The sequence below is a fragment of the Fusarium graminearum genome, chromosome 2, assembly GCF_000240135.3.
Source record: "Fusarium graminearum PH-1 chromosome 2, whole genome shotgun sequence".
NCBI classification, from domain to species: domain Eukaryota; kingdom Fungi; phylum Ascomycota; class Sordariomycetes; order Hypocreales; family Nectriaceae; genus Fusarium; species Fusarium graminearum.
This window is the reverse complement of record NC_026475.1, coordinates 4,671,067-4,688,192: the sequence shown is the minus strand read 5'-3', so window position 1 is coordinate 4,688,192 and position 17,126 is coordinate 4,671,067. Positions and strand designations below refer to the sequence as shown.

Genomic DNA, 17,126 nt, shown 5'->3' with positions numbered 1-17,126 from the left:
CCACTTCACTTGCCTTGCTTTTTGGCCATTCGCTAATGGCTAAAGAATTTGTAGTTGTGTAGCAGAGAGCTCAACTACCACGAGGTGTAAGCGACGAAAGTATCAGCCAATTTGGTATGAAGACATTTTGTATAATGCATCCAGCTTCTAAACTAATTCCGACTTCTATTCCGATTCTCGTCTATCGATATCATTGTTTCGCAGTTACATCGATGTAGTATCCCGAAGCCTTGGCCTCTAAAAGTTTCCACTCTCCAGGTAAGATAAACAATAGTATCTGCAGCATCAGCCTCACTTCTGTAAGAGACCGTTTCATCTCTAATCCACTCGAATCTTCGACTTTCACCGACTCGAGGCAAAAAGGGACATCCTCATTCGTTCATTTTAACAAAGAGTTAGAAAAAGAAAAAGCAAGGAAGAGTAACCTTTTGCCTCTGAGGATCACTATTAGCTGTACGGATTTGTCCAGGACATGGATTCGGACGCCACTACCCCCGGCTCACCGGTTTCCAGAAGCTGATCGTCGCGATTGGACCTAGACGTTACGTATGGGAAAAAAGCAAACATAAACCGCCAAGGTAGTTCGTGGGGCACAAAAGAACATTATCATTTGCGCTGGAACCTAAGTGGCGGACTTGTTTCGACCAGGACAAACAAGATGAGCATGAATCAACAAGGTCGAGCGAGGTGAAGCGAGGCTAATATTGCGTGTCGAGGCAACCAGATTAGTTGCATGTTTGCTGCCTCCAGAAGGTCATGGTTGCGTCGGTTAGAAAACACATGTCGTGATAAGCAAGTCAGAGTAAAAGACTATGTCATCGCCGCTAGAATCCACACCCAATCGATCCCAAGTCAACAAAGAGACCACTATTAGGTATACGAGACCATGGCTATACCGGGATGCTGGTACGTGGCGTCGAGAGCCATGAGCGCTGGAAGACCAACCAAACACCAAAAGATCATCACAGCCCACCCCAGCGGAACTAGTGTATCGTAGAGTTCCAACTACACATTACAGGATTACCATCCTCCGTAGATCGCCATAAGTGCCGAAGCTTCGAGACCATCCCGTGACATTCCCCTCATGCATCGAACCCTGTTGTCGACTTTACTAAATCTTCAAAGAGGCAACTTGTTTGCCTTTGAGCAATGACCAAAACCCCCTGAGGCTCACTCTCCTATCATGGCTTTGTCCTCTTTTGAGCCGGAAGACCGGGTGTTACTGAGCCCGCAACTTGCTAAACCATCACTAGCTGTAACCTTGGACAGTCAGCGTGTTTTGGCATCTTGGGGCCGGAATAGCTTCCTGTTGGGCCTTGGCTGGTATGGTTCTGCCCATGCCGTGGAAGCCGCGGCCATACATGTCCGAGCGAACAGAGTAGAGGAGGGGACATGCCCCGTCTTCTGTCCAACAATCTATTTTATGCCGTAACCCCCGACCTCCTATCTCGTTTCGAAAACACCATCAAATATTCAGCTTCCCTTACACTGGATAGTCACCAGCAACCCCAATCACGACATCAAAGAGCCGACACGTTAGCCCGTTGGGCCGCTGCCTCCGTCCTCCGGTTACACAAACGGCGTCCGCGGTGTACGAATCACGGAGAAATTGCACAAACCAACGTCTGTTGCCATATCCGGATCTGCACCTAATACGTTTGGCAGCTCGGCCCGCACTGCATTAGTTTATGCGTTCAGTAGTCGGTTGTTCATGTTGAGGCCCTCCTGTGCTGCTTGTCATAGGGTGCATGCTCACCGACCATTACCGACATTGCATTAGTCCGAAAAGCGAGGCGAGAGGGAGCTGAGTAAGGGGGCGGCGAGAAAAAGACATATCATAAAAGGGACTCTCTGCGGCTAGAGTCTTCTTTGAGATATAGACTCGACCGTGGGAAGCTCATGGTAAGCTGTTGATCACCGAGGCTCACTATACAAGGGATTGGAAATAGACTCGTTCGAGTTCATCAGCTTCAGAAACTTTACAGCAAAAGGCCTTCTTTAAGCAGCCAGGAAAATACACAATGTCTCCTTCCAAAACTTGTATAATGGAGCCTTGGAAGTTGACAGCATCTGAAGCTCTTGCTCAGATCCAAGCCGACGAACTCTCAGTTGAAGAATATGCGAAATCACTTTTCAAGAAAATCGACGAACGAGACAAAGATGTCCAAGCGTGGGCGTATTTGGACAAGGAGGCCATAATGCAGCAAGCAAAGAGCCTAGATGAGGTCCCCAAGAAGAATAGAGGGCCTCTTCATGGTCTCCCAATCGCTGTAAAGGACGTCATCTACACCAAAGGTAAGCCTCAGAAACGATACGACACGAATGAAGCTTACTGTGGCACAGACATGCCCACTCAGTTCAACTCGCCATTGTACGACGGACACTTCCCCGAAACAGACGCCGCTTCTGTTCGGATCCTTCGCCACGCTGGTGCTCTTATCTTTGGTACTGACCCTTTCGTCATTTCACTTTCTCATACTGACAGACCAGGCAAAACAACAACGTCGCAGTTCGCAGCTATTCATATTGGCCCAAAGACTCGTAACCCTCATGATCCTATCCGCACTCCAGGAGGTTCCTCCAGTGGCTCTGGCGCAGCTGTTGCCGACTTCCAAGTCCCTATAGCACTCGGGACACAAACTGGAGGTTCTTTGATCCGTCCAGCATCCTTCAACGGTATCTACGGGTTCAAGCCAACATGGAACGCCGTCTCTCGTGAGGGCCAAAAGATCTATGCCCTGATGTACGACACTCTTGGATGGTATGGGCGTTGTGTCGAGGATATTATACTCTTGGCCGATGTCTTTGCTCTTGAGGACGACGAGGATGAAGAGTCTTGTTTCCAGGGAATCGAAGGCGCACGCTTTGCCATCTGCAAAACCATTGTCTGGCCGATGGCTGGACCTAGTACGCAAAAAGCAATCTCGCGAGCTGCAGATCTGCTTAGATCCCACGGTGCCATCGTAGAAGAGCTTGATCTGCCCTCTGAATTTGATAATCTCCCAGAATGGTATCGAATTGGTCTTCACACTGAAGGCCGGGCCACATTTTTACCCGAGTACCGCGTGGGAAAGAACCACATGGGCCAAGTGTTGATTGAGCACGTCGAAAACGTCGATAACTTTAGTCGCAAGACGCAACTGAAGGCTTTCGACAGTATGGCTCGTCTGAGGCCTGTATTTGACGAGATTGCTTCGCGTTATGCAGCGGTCATTACTCCAAGTGTCCCTGACGAGGCCCCTGTTGGCATAGAGAGCACAGGAAGTCACATCTTTTGCTCCATGTGGAGTGTAAGTGCTGAGTCCCTAAATCATTTACCTACATTAGCATAGCTGACAGCTACACAGGGCCTGCATAGTCCCGTGCTCAATGTTCCGGGCTTCAAGGGAGACCACGACATGCCTGTTGGCTTGTCCTTGGTAGCACCTCGATACCGCGACCGCCATCTCCTGAAAGTTGGCAAAGCCGTCGGCGCGATATTCGAGGCCGAGGGGGGTTGGGAGACAAAGCTGCTGTAAGAGAAAGAAGATTGTACTAGTACGAATGTATGAGGAATCAAGATTGGTAACGTCACATGACAAACAAAAGGATATGGGATGGCGCATGGGAACAATATGTACTTCTTGAGATAGGAGAAACGACTCTGACAGCATAAAAGACGAAGTAATCTAGTCGCTTTATACCACGTTTCCAACTCTTAGACTATTTAATTTTTTCACCCTAAGCTCAAGTCAGGTTTGAACCCTACAAAACCCGGAGCATGTAAACGTACAGCTTTGCACTGAAGCTCTATAACAAAAAAGAACGCCAGGGGTGAGTGGAAAAGGGACTGGGATAGATAACCCAGTAGAATATGAAACTATGTGTCGGAGTCGAGAAGTATGTTATCCGGCGACAACTTATTGCTTCCCGGGCAAGAGACGATCAATGCATGCGATGGCCTGATCTTGTTAGACAGATTGCCAATGCGAATTAGAAGCAGGAACTTACGTCTTCTGTCACGATGCCCTGGTTTCGGAGGTAATGACCCATGCTCTTGACAAGCTCGACCTGCTCTTCGGGGTTGAGGCTGGTGATTGCTGTCTCGAGTACTGATCCAAGGCTGACCTTGTGGATAGCAACAAATGTGTGGAAGTACATGTAGGCGAAGAAACCCATGATGAATTGACAGTCCATGCGATCAGTGATACCTCCGTGTCCAGGAATAGAGTCGCCAAAGTCCTTGATCTTGAAGGTACGCTTAAGGCCAGAAGCAAAGAAACCACCGAAAGGAGCGATGAGAGAAGCGAAAGTGGCCAAGTTGAGAGCGTGAATCTGCATAGGAGCAATCGTGAAAGAGAAGTTGGCGGTATCGGGGAGGAAGAACAGCTCGGGCATCTCGTATGTCTTGGGGAGGAAGACCGGGTTGGGATCGCACTTGAGGCCGGTGAAGATGTTGGCTCCCAGGTCGTTGACAGGGCAGATGAAGAACTTGGATCGCATCATGATGTTGGAGAGGATCATGGCAAAGATGATAGTCATGATCCAAGCACCAACGAAACCTTCGACGGTCTTCTTGGGAGACAGCTTGATGAGCTGAGTGCGTCCGAACATAATACCGCAGATGTAAGCGAAGATGTCGTTGGTGATGACAAGAGCGGCGGGCAAGAAGAACCAAATCATGCCCTCGAAAACGTTGTTCATGATGAAGTGGGCCTGAACGACAATGAGGTACAGAGCCATGTGAGTCCAGGCGAAGTTGGTGAACTGGAACTTGTAGTGGCCAGCTTGGAGAGAGGTGACAAAGAAGACAAAACCTAGTTCTTGTTAGCTTGGAAGCTCAGTTAGACAAGATTTAACCCACCGAAGACATAGAGGATGAAGCTGATGAAGCGGTGGTGAGTGGCCAGAGGCAGCAGAACCTTGTCAACCAGAATAATGTGCTTGAAGTAGTAAATGACAGTCTCGCCGTAGAGGAAGTACATGGTAGTTGCCAGCCAGTACCAGTTGAGACTCTTAGTCGATCGAAGGGAGCGAGCACGGCTGGGGACGTTGGCGATGGCAATAACCTCCTTGAACGAGACGATCTGTATAGCGGTAATAATGGTAATAATGTAGATGTGTCCCATAAAGAGCGCGGTAAAGAACAAGGCGAACATGACAAAGGTCCAGAAAGTGCGAGTTATGAAGTTGGCCTTCTTCTTTTCGTACTCGGCTTGCTTCTCGCCAACTGCTGGAGGCTGCTTCTGTATCCATGTCAGTACTGTTCATCCAAAGTTTTGGCGACTACCAAAGCTCAAAACTTGAGCTTTTCGAAACCTGCTCCAAACTCTGGTGCTTACCTCGCTGACTGTTTCCAGCTGGCCCGAAGATTGGGACTTGAGCTTGGTGGGAGAACCACCATCTTCACTGCTGAAGCTTGATCGTCGTCCGTCAGATCGGTTGGGGAACCTAACCCCTCTCTTTGATCGAGCCATGGTGTTGACTTAAATGCGCTATAGTGGGCGCTGTTTTTTTTCTTGTTGCTGGTTACTGCCAAGAATTTCGGCAGTGAGGTTATCGTCGGCTGACGTCGTCTGGTCTGGTGGACGTCAAGTCGCTGGCGTAGTACGGGCTCTTGTCGAGGTTGTTGCGAAAAAGACAGTTGTCTATTCTCACAAATTTGCTTCAAGTGACCTGTGACGTCGTCGCGCAAGTTGGGGCAAGCTCGATGGTAATTACGGGGTCGGAGGAGAAGGGTCTGGTCCCTGAAAAGAATCGTCAATCGGAAAAGGCTTGGCCTGTAGAACGAAGAAAGGCGCTTCTAAGGAGAGGAAGCTGGCGGCGCGGAGGAGTGGGCGAATATGCTCACTTCCAGGTTGTCGCGAATAATTCTTGACGATGATGGAAGAACAAGAAATGGTGATTTTGAAAAGTCAATAGGCCGCAATTAGCCCCAATAGACAGTGCAGTTCAGGCAGCTCAACCTAGTAACATTTCTAAAAGTGGGTGGGAATTTCAGTGTCACCCACCCAGTGACGCTGCACTACTTCTGCTTCTACTTCTACTTCTACCTCTGCCAAGCAAACCTCCTACGCAATCAAACACTAACAGCATGACCAAATCTCACCTAAAATCTTGGGACTGACCAAAACAGGGGCCAATTGAGTCCCTGAGCGCTGCGGCAGTGGCTTGACGTGTTCCGGCGGTTCCAGCGGGCTTCCACTTAGGTTACCCTCGTAAATGCGTGCATGTAAAATTGCGTCAAGTGGGCGGGACGTCGGGGTTGAAACTACGTCCGAATATCCTCTTGGTAACCTGGTGAAGCCACAATCATGATGGGTTACCTCGACTCGGGCCCTACAATCTACACGTATACCGATCAACATTCAATCCGTATGTCCATCTTCGGGAAATTGAGACGAAATGCCCCAGACGCAGGGGCTGATTAGCTGTGGAACCCCCGTCACTCGGTAATGGATCCATCTGATAGATCTGTTGAGAGAGATTCCTGTCGCTTCACAAATGGAGATTACAAAGATTGTCGGTAAAGCAAAAGCGAAGCCCTAACGACGACGACATGAAATGCAGAAAAGCCACGTAGTACACATTGTCGCCATCCCCAGCAAACCCGAATACCTGGCACCTGTATCCGGATACTGAAATGATATCTTCACTGTCTCTCAAATTATATATTTTTTAGTGTCTTTCTACTTGTCTTGCAGTCGTGGCTCAATTTGTACAGAGTAAACAAACTGCGAGTTGAGTGTGGACGATTAAATTCTAGACCACTTGAACTCTCATGGCCCAGGAGTTGGGAAAATGGCAGGGGTTGCAGTGCCTCCCCAATTCTTCAGCGAGCTTGTTCCAAAGCTCTCAAAGCTTGTTTAATGAGAGATCAATGACGCACGCTTCTCTTCACATGCTTCAAATCAGACCCAAACTCCAAACTCCGCAAAAATACTGCGCCTCACTTTTCTGTCGAGAGTGGCATAGCGCCACACTTTGCTGGAACAAATCAGCACGTGACTACGCGACGCGCTTCTCAAGCCATTTTCCAACCGTTACACGATATCGCGATTGATACAATAACGGCAGGTATGTTTCAACAATAATCATAAGCCCCGACTTTGTTCAATGGAGCTTTCCCCACCCGTGGGAATAACCATGCAAGATGGATCTCGACGAATTCTCAGATGACGGCTTCGATGATCTTCCGGATAATGCGCTGCAAGAACTCGAGGACAATGCGATTCAGTTCACCCAGGCGCAAGCTGCCTCAAGGACAGCAGAGGCGCAACCCCCGCGAAACGGGTCTCCCGAGGTCTACTGGATTGACGAAGATGACGATCTCGACACCACCGAAGTGACAAACGATGCTGGCTTTCCCATAGGGAGACCTGCTATAGACAACAATTTGCCACGGAACGAAGCATCCCAATCATATTATGTAGACTCCCGACGCTCAATCCCGCCTCCAAATCCACAATGGAATCCTGTCGTTGACCCTTCGAAGCGGCGTCCCATGGGACAGCCGATTCAGCACCATGCCAATGCTGCACCGCCCAATCAGCCCATGTACACTTCCCAGCAATTCCAAACACAGAGTTCCAATTTCGCTCGTGCTCAGCCAAGTCAATTTGCTAGACCTCCCCTCCCTCAAAATCGATCCGCTGCTCCTGAGCAGTTCCAAAATCGTCCCGGTGATGTCGAATCGGCTCTCCAACAGCGAGTCGTGACTCTCGAGGAGCAGCTCAGGGCAGCTTTGGGAGAAGCTTCCATTGTCCGGTCCAATTTCGTCAAATCCAACGAGGCGCATGCTGCAGAGGTTGCCCGATTGATCAAAATCAATGCCGAGCAGCTAGCAAAGCAGGAGCGGATTACCGAGGCAGCTGTTGCCGCTCAACAGAATGCTGATACGGAATTACAATTTCTTCAGCGTGATATGAGGGAGGTCAACAAGCGTGTTCGCCAAAAGGATCCTGCTGCGAGTGCTTCCGGGGGACTCTCGACTCCCAAGAAAGCTGCGAAGACATGGGTTGCCGATGGGTTTGACGAAATTGATATCGCCCTGAGTCCAAGCAAAGGACAAGGACGAGGTAGGAATTCCGGGGCAATAGCACTGCATGTTGGCGAGAGGACACCGAGCAAAGGGAAGCGAAAACGGCCGGTGGTCGATAGCCCTGTAATGCCATTAGAAACTCATACGGACAGCTTTGTTAGTAGCAATGGTAGATCGGAGCCTATAGCTCAACAAGCACCGATTGTGGTTGCACCACCCCCCGCTGTATCATTCGAGGTTCGTCGATACTTTGCATTTTGTTGGATATGATGCTGACTAGATTTAGTTTTTGAAACTCGTGCTTGATCATGGGACTCAGCGGCCAACATTTGATGTGCTATCTCGTTTTAGCTTCCCAGATGATCCAGAAACCTCTTTCTCCGCGATCGTGTTCCAGAAAATACCCCTGATGGGAGATCCGCATCGACCAATGCAATTGCTCGTGGATTTTGCGAATCTGATGAGCGGCATCTGGACTCGGTGTCAAGCAGATCAACTGTGGGAACCTATCAAGTACGTGCTTTCGCTGATATCCTTCACGTTCTCGCTTCATGCGTCAGAGGTCGCCCCCTTTGTAATTCCCAACTTGGCAGCGCCGGCACAAGCAACAATGTGCACCCTTGCTGAATGGCAAAACCGCATCCCGGAGGGCGAAGATCAGTTGAAAAACGCTGAATTTCAATCCATGAAGCGGCACATCAAGATTGTGGACATTCTCTCAGTTTTTTACACGTGTTCACTGGCTTGCTCTACTGCACTCGACGTGACTGAAGACGGGGTCAAGTCCCAGGCGACAATGTTTTGGAGCTGCATATCTCCTGATCTGGTCTACAAGCTCTTGAGTCCCAAACAAGAGCTGCCCGATATTTTGGGAATGCTAGAGCTATTAACCACATGCTCACTCCCGGACTCACTTGGTCCCATCACTGAGAGAGAATCTCCTGTGGCTAGTCATGTCATCAACCACGTTACAAACAAGTTTACAGATTACCATTCATCGGTCAAGACCCGTGAGCAGAAGAGTACCTTGTATCTGGCTGCCTTGCGAACACTGATTTCTTTCTCTCGCTTTCCCTTTGGTGCGATGGAACTTGCATCACACAGTCTTGCACTGCCTCGCCTGGTGGCCTGTCTCAGCTCGTCTATAGACGAGTTGTACGACCTACCTATTCCGTCCAACATTTTGCCGCCCAGTTCTGAGGCGGATGGCTTGCGATGGGGATCAGAGGCGGCTTCGTACTCAGCGAGCCTGTACCAAATCATTTCCAAATGTATTTTCTTGATCCATTCATTGGTGACCGGTCCCGATACTGCCAACATTGCAGAAATCGGCCAGAAGTTATCCATGACGCATGGTGGAAGCCAGCGATATCTACTTGCCCTGGGAAGACTCACATTTGCAGAAGAGGATCTTGTGATGGAGGCAGGGATTGATGGAGGGACGGTCGAAGCAGCACACGAATTGCTTGAACTAGCAATAACGCCAGATGAGGGTGAGGTTGTGAGCGGAGCATTTGGGGTTTAGCACTATGAGATTGCATCTCTGGCGTTTGGATGAATCGCGGGCTTGATCTCTGAGTTGGGTTATAGTATCTATTGCCACCAGTAGTTGGCGTTTTGGGGACAGCGTTAGATGATACCATGAGACGAAGCGTAAAAAGTTAAAACATAGATTACGAAGTGTTGAACCAGAAAAGTACTGGCCACGATACCATACTGCATACCACTCATGTCACTTCTCTCAACTGTCACGACTAGACACAACTATTCGTGTCTTGACGTAATGCCCAATAACTGTCTGCTTCTATCCATTGTATGAGACATGGACATGATCCCTGTTCCTGTCAGCTTAAGAGTCCAATGTATGGAATTGATGGCCACTTACCAGTGGTTTTGGGTCAAGCCGTCTCGCTTCTCCATGGTTCGCCAGTTCTCCCACTTTTCTTCTGTCTTGTCTACAGAAGTAGTCCAAATCTTTTGTCCCCAGATGACGTACTTGAGGTTGAGAGCACTACGGTTCTTCATGCACCACTCGGCAATCTCTTTTCCGGAAAGTGTAGCAGACTAATGTTGTCAGTATCTCGGAAAAATACCTGGAAAATAAGAGATAAACTTACACCGCCGCCATCAGAACACATAAAGTCGGTTGCGAGACCACAGCAATGGTCTGAACTTCCAGGACAAGAGCAGTCTCTCTTGCATCCGATCTCCCTGATTCTTCCAGGGAACGCAGCAACGACCTTCTTGGCCGCATTGACAGAAACCGCCTTGCAAGCTCCCACAGCTGGGATCGTTGGCGCAGAGTACCCTCCAAAGCCAGTAGCGGCAGATGAGCAGCATTTCATCTGAGATGGACCAGGACACTGACCGGCTGCTGAGGTGCCAGCACAGTCAGACGTCCAGCGGCAGTTTCCAGAGGAGCACTTGGGCTTGGAACAGCATTTGATGTTCGCTGTATCGGCGGGACACGCACCAGAGATGGAGGTACCGCCGGCGGAACTGCAGGCTGCGTCGGTGATACAGACACCTGCGATGCCGCTGGGGCCATAGCAGGGTTCGTTGGGTGCGGCGAGGGACGTGGATGAGAGAAGGAGGTTGAAAAGGATGGGAACAGTGGTGTAGCGCATTGTGGTGGCTGAAATGGAATCAGTATTGCTTGATTGTTTTGTGGTGTGACTTCCTTGAAACTGATGTACAAAGATTTGAGGTTCTTGGTCATATATATAGTATTTTTTGCCTCATCTTCCTCACCTCGTTCATTCTAGGATCATCATAAGTTTCGTGCATCTTGAACAGAGACGATCCAGTTTCGAGTTTATCATTGTTGTGTAACAACTCTTCTGGGGAAATATCATACCACTCCCGTATTGCACCGGTTTATGTTTCCATTTTAGGAAAGTGTTTCATCAAATATGCACATTGTGTCTTTGCTTTTCAGCTGAGCTGCAGTGTTTTTCGTAAACAGAAGGCCAAAGCCTTGTTTTGAGCCTGGTTTTCGCATTCGATCTTCTTCAGCTCTTCTCTATTTGAAAACCCGCGGAATGTTTCCGTAACTCATCCCTACATACCTACATAGGAACTCGGCGGTTCAAACTGTTGATTGGTTAGCCGGGTCTCAGCATGGCGACAACCCGCGACGATCAATCGTTGACAATCATGCTTGGTCGATTGGCCCATAGAATTCCGCGTCTCAACTAGATTTAAACTCGGGATTTGCGTGGCACTGACTTGTTTGTGTCGACCGAGTGATCGCAACTACCGTTTCCAATCGATACTGTCGTACAAGACCAGAATCGATAGAGGTTTGGCCAAGTTAAGCTTAGATATAGCGCGGAGACTCCGACACAATGTGCAAAGAGCACCATATTGGACATTCTAATAGTGTGTTTCGAGATAATCGACACAGAATGACGTCTGTATCGGTGTTTGAAACGAATGATGAAGTATCTTTGAGCTGCTGACCTCTCATTTCCGCAATTCGTATATGTTCACTCATGTCTCAGCAGTGGCTGTAGTACATGTCATATTGAGTATCCTGTGAAGCCTCGATTCTTTGAGAAGGTATAGGGTATGTAATAAATCGTGTTTGTCATGTTCGAGTCAAGGTAAAATAGGCCGTGAGTGACCTCATTATACGGCACAAATGCTTCAAATAAACAATAGCTCGTAGGGAACTAACTCCCCATTCTTCGTGTTAGTCTCTTAGTTTCCCTCCAATACCCTACAACCGATCTTATTGTTTCTTCTCTTGGCTTTCACTACCTTCAGATATTCCAGGACCTTCGCCGGTCTCAATGGACTCAGTCCTCCTAGGTTCCTCACCATCCAAGAGTACATTCGGTGCGTAGGGGATCTTGCCATCCTCGCGACGGTCATGGGGAATAATAATGTTGTACCAACGAGGTAGGAAGACTCCAAGTCCAATAATAACCAAGGAAATGTGAGCAAGTCCAAAACCGAGAATATGAAGAGGATCATCGCGAAGCTCGTAGAAGGCGGGATAAGCGAAACCATAGATGATAGCGAGGACAGGCGCTGAGAGAAAACGCAGGAGAATAGGCCAGAATGCGGGGATACTCCAGTTCTTTCCAGTTGCGACGATGACGTTGAGATCTCTTCGAAGTTGCTGGCCCTGTTACGCTGAGTTAGTAACCATAGAAGATAATGTGAACGGGGATTTTACAGAGTAGAAGGCCATATACCAGAAGCGCCTGACAAAAACGTTGCCGAAGAGCTTTGAGAGAAACGAGCTCTTACCAATAGTTCGGCGAACGAATCCTCTTTCTGGACCAAAGCTGAGAGCGGGGGGGATATCGTCAGGTGTCTTGCCAATGACACAAGAAACGATCGAGCAAACAATAAAGATGCCAAAGCCGACTCCAGCACCAGCCTCGGCTTGAACAGCGTGGGCGACAGCAACACCAAGGACCATGCCACCAAAGTATCCAAAGTTCCAGATAAAGAAAGCAGGCTTACCAACCTGCCCAGCAACATCTCTCCAGCGGTAAAATGTGGTAGAAAAGGCGCATTCAGAGAATACGACAAAGACCAGAGCGACATCGTTGATCCAACGGTCAACACCAGTGAGAAGAGCATAACCAAACTGCGTACAGTAAGGCAGGGAGATGAGGAACGAGACGACAACAAGGCCTGTTACCACCCACTCACGGCGAATTCTGGGTTTGGTATCCATGATAAGTGTTACGACAGCGTCGAGCATGGCGAAAGCGGAGCTATAGCCAAGAACAACAAGCGTAAAAAACAAAGCAAAAGCCCAAAAAGACGAACCAGGGAGTTGCGTGATCGCCGTTGGCAGGGTCAAAAATCCAATGGTAAAAGCTCCTATTCTCTCGTTCTCTACAGGAGCCATTCCAAGAAATCCGACAACGCCAAAGGCGGCGAAAGCAGCGAATCCCTCGAATATAACATTGCTGCCGACAATAAGGCAAGAGTCCATCACGGCGTTGGAGTGTTTCTGGTTGTAAGACGCATAAGAGCTGAAGTAACCGAAACCAACACCTGTCGAGAAGAAAACCTGACCTGCTGCGGTCTGCCAAATCTCGCCAGAAGCTAGCTTATCGCCATTCCACTCACCAAAGTATAGCTTGATACCACGACCGGCGTTGGGAAGGGAGACAGAACGACCGACGAGAATGATAGTCAAAATGACGGGCAAACTCATGGTAAAGTAGACGACACGGCCAGTCTGGCCAATACCACGGAAAATGGAAACCCAGACGAGGAACCAAACGAAAGCAGTCCATCCAACAGTCTCTCCGATGAGAGCAGTACCGGGATACTGTACATAATCTTGAACACTGTTGGAAGTCTTGTTACCAGGGATTGGATCGACATTCCGGACCACATCTTGGTAGTAGTACTCCTCGGCGCGTCCCTCCCAGGGAAGAGGGCTCTGGAACGAGTTTCGGAAGTAAATCATGATCCAGGATAGGTTGACAACGAAGTAAGGAGTGACCATGAAGCCAATGTACAGTAAACTGAAGCCCATGCCCTTAAGACGGTGGTTGATGTTGTTGAAGGCGACGACAGAGCCTCCACGATAGGCTTGACCAATGCTGACTTCGAGAATAAGGGCTGGAATTGCAATGAGGAAGACACACATGAGATACGGGATGAACCATTGGAGACCGTTATTGTTGTACACCTGAGAAGGATATCGAATCAGGTTTCCCATACCGGCGCAACCACCCATTGCAGCCAAGAGGAAAGAAGCCCTTGAGTTCCAAGATTCTCTTCCATCTTGGGCTTTCGAAGGTGGAGGAGACAGCCATTTACCGACCTTTTGAAGAAAAGGAGGGACTCCCATGATGATGGATTCGAGGGGTGGGGGGCGATTGAGTGTTAGGTTTCCCGTATGAACGGGCTGAAGGGAAGAGCCGGTATATCTATGACATGAGAAATCGTCGAAATATATTTCACGACAGAGTCAAGAAAGTCAAGATACAGAAGAATTCCATAGGTACGCAAGTGGAAAAGTCTTCTTTTTATTACAGATACCTAATTACTAGTTGACCAACACTTGGGGACGAGCCTGGGTCTTGGCTCGTATACAAGCAGTGGAAGGAGGGATCGGTATCACCCCACTCAGCTACAGAAAGCGAAGCATAACGGGGAATTTATGGGCAAGATCGACTTGGCTTTCTCCGTTTGCTTTGTTCTGAGTGACGAGTAAGAGCAAAAACTCTGCGAATCCAAGGGAACCATGACTCCGCTGCCAAGATGGCCGGAGACTTGGCGTGTTGGTACCCTGGCTGAAGGAACTTGGCAGGCTTTGCTTACAATGTGGTATTTTTCTCTCTCAAGGGTGACACTGGAATCGTGATTATTTAATCTTGAGTTGAACCAAGTCTTGTTGCTTGTTGATATGTTGATAGACTAATACGGTGGAGGTCAGTTGTTGAGGGGGATCAATTAAGCATAACTCAAATAAAGACAGACCAACCCCCCACAGGCTTAACCCAACTTTACTTAACCTTGTCTTTTTGACTTTTAGAGCGTTTTATTCCCGCTCTTTATCTGCTTCAGCGACGGGTGCGCCATATAACAGGGGTTCAGTTGCCTCTTTTCTTGGCATAACATCAGTGGATAACACGGCAGCCGGGGGCTTTGAACAGGAGTATTCCCTTGGCCGACGCAAGATAAAGTGAGAGCTAGACGAAGATGATGCCCATGCAGCATGCCACAGGGGCTGTACGTCACTGAACGAGACATGAGTTTGCCATAAGTTGTAGGTACCGAACGAGGCTCCGAGAAACGTCATCTACAGTGTTGACTGGTTGAACATAGAGACCGAAGACAACCCTTATCTCTACTCAGGGTTCTTTCGCATGGTTGCTGTTCTCTTGTTTATGAATCATATCCGTAGTTTTAAAATGATTGAGGTGGAGGATTTCCACTTGAACTGCAACTATTATTTCATCTAATAGCAGACTAACGAATTAGATCAAACATGTCAGAACAAGCTTAATTTGCGTCAGTGATACTTTACTAGACGATGAATCCCATCAACCAGCCATGCCACGAGACTGTGTAACGGAGGATTCCAATGCCAAGCCAACCGTCCAGTTTAGTACATGCAGCGTGATCATGACGTTGTTTTCACCACCAGGCACCCATATTCTTCCAATTGTGATTGATTGAAAAGGCAATGTTTCTGTCAAGGATTATTGAGCGTGGGGTAAAGACAGCACGAGATAGACTTTGGTGCTCCCGAGCTGACGGTCCCAGTATAAATCTCTTCTGCAGCATCTTTTGACGTACAAAAGATAGCTAGAGGCTTGATGGTGGGTGGATAGAAAATGAGCCTCAAGATATATCGTGTCACCACTCATCACCAAAGTACTAAACGGGGAGTTATGAACGTCCCATCTTGGCTATGGAGTATCGGATGGAGACCCTGTTAATGGCGTGATAATTACGATTAACTCCCCGAATCATGAGATTTAATTTTACTAATTAATTCAAGGATCCATGTGATGGGTCCTTTCAGACTCGGATTATAGACTTTGATGAAATCGAGCGGCTACTTGGCGAAGCAAGACACTCCAAGCCGGTCTTTCTGCGTGTCTCGTGGCATCAAGAGCCATTTACAGCAAGATATGTAAAATAAATTCCTCCTGGTAAACTTATAGAAATTGGGAAGAGATATAGTATGTTTGGCTCCACTACATAGACAAGATTATTATGAGTTCTCCATCTCAGGTTTTCGACCATAAACCATATGCCTACACACCAGTTAGCTAAGATCGATATGCAAGTGACAAAAACGTACACAACGAAATAGGGCATGGATCTGGGCTCCCTAAATGCTTTCTTCATCTCACTGACCAGGACTGTGACTTCATCAAACGACCAGCCCAATATCTCGCCAATCGGAAAGATAGCAAAGCCATCAATAGACTGATCAATGAAAGCACCGTTGTAGAAACCGACTTGCTTCAGCTTATTATCCTGCGGCCAGCCTCCAATGGGTACCTTCCACGACTTGGACACTAGATCTGTAAAGCCTGCTTTTCGCATGTATTGTTCCTGGCGTCCATCTCTAGCAATCTCGAAGGTTCGGCCAGTCTTGCGACCGCATTCGAAGAAGAGCTGATACCACTTCCGGAAAACATGATTCTTGTCGCTTTGTACTTCGGGGTTCTCGCTTCGTGTTTCGATATCGATTTCGAGACTTTCTGCCCAGCCGCCTGGTCGCACGTGGGTATAAGCCTGACGGAAGAGTTTTCCCCAGTCGTCAATGGCACCATAGAGATAGCGGAGATGGATAAAGTCAAAGTCATTAGGCTCGAAGGTCCAGTCGAGTTGGGCATTGTCAACCTGGAAGATGCAATTTGGCGGTACGAAGGTCGGTTGAACGGCCGAGATATCGATGCCGATTACTTCGGCGGAAGGGTACTCGTCTACTATGTCACTAATACAACCAGACAACCTTCACGAATATATCAAGGGGTTTATAGGTGTAGGTAGACATACATGGCCCATATCCCAGTGCCAGTGCCGATATCGAGGATTTTCTAGCACTAGTCAACTTCATATCTCTCATGGTATCGCTTGGTCGTTTCATACCTGAGGGTTCTCGCCGACGGGAGACTGATGTAGCTGATTGTCCAGAAGAAGGAGTGTGCAATGATGTCTAAAGGTATTTTTAGGTTATTATGCGATCGAATAAAGTCTCAATGGGAAGCGGTATTACAATATGTCTTGTCCCTCCTGAAAGTGATCATCAGTGGGTGCCCTACACATTCATGTGAGACTTTCATTGGCATTGAATTCACAATCATACTGACCAGTACTCTGTGGTTTCGAACTGCTGGAAGGGTCGGCCGTTGATATGTCTATACTCAAATATGCTGGAGGTTATAGACGCGGTTGAATCGCGGAGACTGTCGCTATAAATCAGCCGTGCTTTCCCTGTCGATTCAGGACGATAGAAAGAGATTGAGCATGGAGATTAGGCACTACCTAGCTACCACTGGTAACAGACTCATTGTCATCGTCTACATTGTTCATTACATGAGGGTCATGTTGGATGATGTTTAGCCGTGCACTGCCGCAATGCTCGCAACATGGAAGGGTCTTCGAC

The 17,126-nt window shown here is 48.3% G+C and overlaps 6 protein-coding genes across 6 annotated transcripts; 2 read left to right on the top strand and 4 right to left on the bottom strand.

The window, feature by feature from the left end:
- Positions 1 to 2,021: 2,021 nt before the first annotated feature.
- Positions 2,022 to 3,518, top strand: FGSG_04236 (uncharacterized protein; the record flags this gene model as incomplete). Its single annotated transcript, XM_011323085.1, has 3 exons — positions 2,022 to 2,295; positions 2,344 to 3,290; positions 3,333 to 3,518. The coding sequence occupies 3 exons, from the start codon at positions 2,022 to 2,024 to the stop codon at positions 3,516 to 3,518; spliced, it is 1,407 nt and encodes a 468-aa protein (XP_011321387.1).
- Positions 3,519 to 3,629: 111 nt separating this feature from the next.
- On the bottom strand, positions 3,630 to 5,789 carry FGSG_04237 (phosphatidate cytidylyltransferase). Its single transcript, XM_011323084.1, has 4 exons — positions 5,322 to 5,789; positions 4,844 to 5,225; positions 3,991 to 4,796; positions 3,630 to 3,941 (listed from the first exon to the last, which is right to left on the bottom strand). The coding sequence occupies exons 1-4, from the start codon at positions 5,454 to 5,456 to the stop codon at positions 3,900 to 3,902; spliced, it is 1,365 nt and encodes a 454-aa protein (XP_011321386.1). The 5' UTR covers positions 5,457 to 5,789; the 3' UTR covers positions 3,630 to 3,899.
- Positions 5,790 to 7,132: 1,343 nt separating this feature from the next.
- On the top strand, positions 7,133 to 9,545 carry FGSG_04238 (uncharacterized protein; the record flags this gene model as incomplete). Its single annotated transcript, XM_011323083.1, has 2 exons — positions 7,133 to 8,257; positions 8,307 to 9,545. 2 exons carry the CDS (start codon positions 7,133 to 7,135, stop codon positions 9,543 to 9,545), a joined length of 2,364 nt encoding a protein of 787 aa, XP_011321385.1.
- Positions 9,546 to 9,824: 279 nt separating this feature from the next.
- Positions 9,825 to 10,647, bottom strand: FGSG_04239 (uncharacterized protein; the record flags this gene model as incomplete). Its single annotated transcript, XM_011323082.1, has 4 exons — positions 9,825 to 9,855; positions 9,906 to 10,084; positions 10,138 to 10,394; positions 10,494 to 10,647. The coding sequence occupies 4 exons, from the start codon at positions 10,645 to 10,647 to the stop codon at positions 9,825 to 9,827; spliced, it is 621 nt and encodes a 206-aa protein (XP_011321384.1).
- Positions 10,648 to 11,753: 1,106 nt separating this feature from the next.
- Positions 11,754 to 13,847, bottom strand: FGSG_04240 (uncharacterized protein; the record flags this gene model as incomplete). Its single annotated transcript, XM_011323081.1, has 2 exons — positions 11,754 to 12,152; positions 12,204 to 13,847. The coding sequence occupies 2 exons, from the start codon at positions 13,845 to 13,847 to the stop codon at positions 11,754 to 11,756; spliced, it is 2,043 nt and encodes a 680-aa protein (XP_011321383.1).
- A 1,875-nt stretch (positions 13,848 to 15,722) lies between these two features.
- On the bottom strand, positions 15,723 to 17,067 carry FGSG_04241 (uncharacterized protein; the record flags this gene model as incomplete). The annotated part of the gene is made up of 5 exons (XM_011323080.1): positions 15,723 to 15,765; positions 15,813 to 16,472; positions 16,517 to 16,557; positions 16,610 to 16,676; positions 17,057 to 17,067. 5 exons carry the CDS (start codon positions 17,065 to 17,067, stop codon positions 15,723 to 15,725), a joined length of 822 nt encoding a protein of 273 aa, XP_011321382.1.
- Positions 17,068 to 17,126: the final 59 nt, after the last annotated feature.

Bases quoted from the DNA above. Each gene is read 5' to 3' on its own strand.
- FGSG_04237 (XM_011323084.1), bottom strand. From the start codon at position 5,456: ATGGCTCGATCAAAGAGAGGGGTTAGGTTCCCCAACCGATCTGACGGA. The intron at 5,226-5,321 runs GTAAGCACCAGA...ACATGGATACAG, and splicing joins AGCTGGAAACAGTCAGCGAG to AAGCAGCCTCCAGCAGTTGG. The intron at 4,797-4,843 runs GTGGGTTAAATC...AACAAGAACTAG, and splicing joins CTTCATCCTCTATGTCTTCG to GTTTTGTCTTCTTTGTCACC.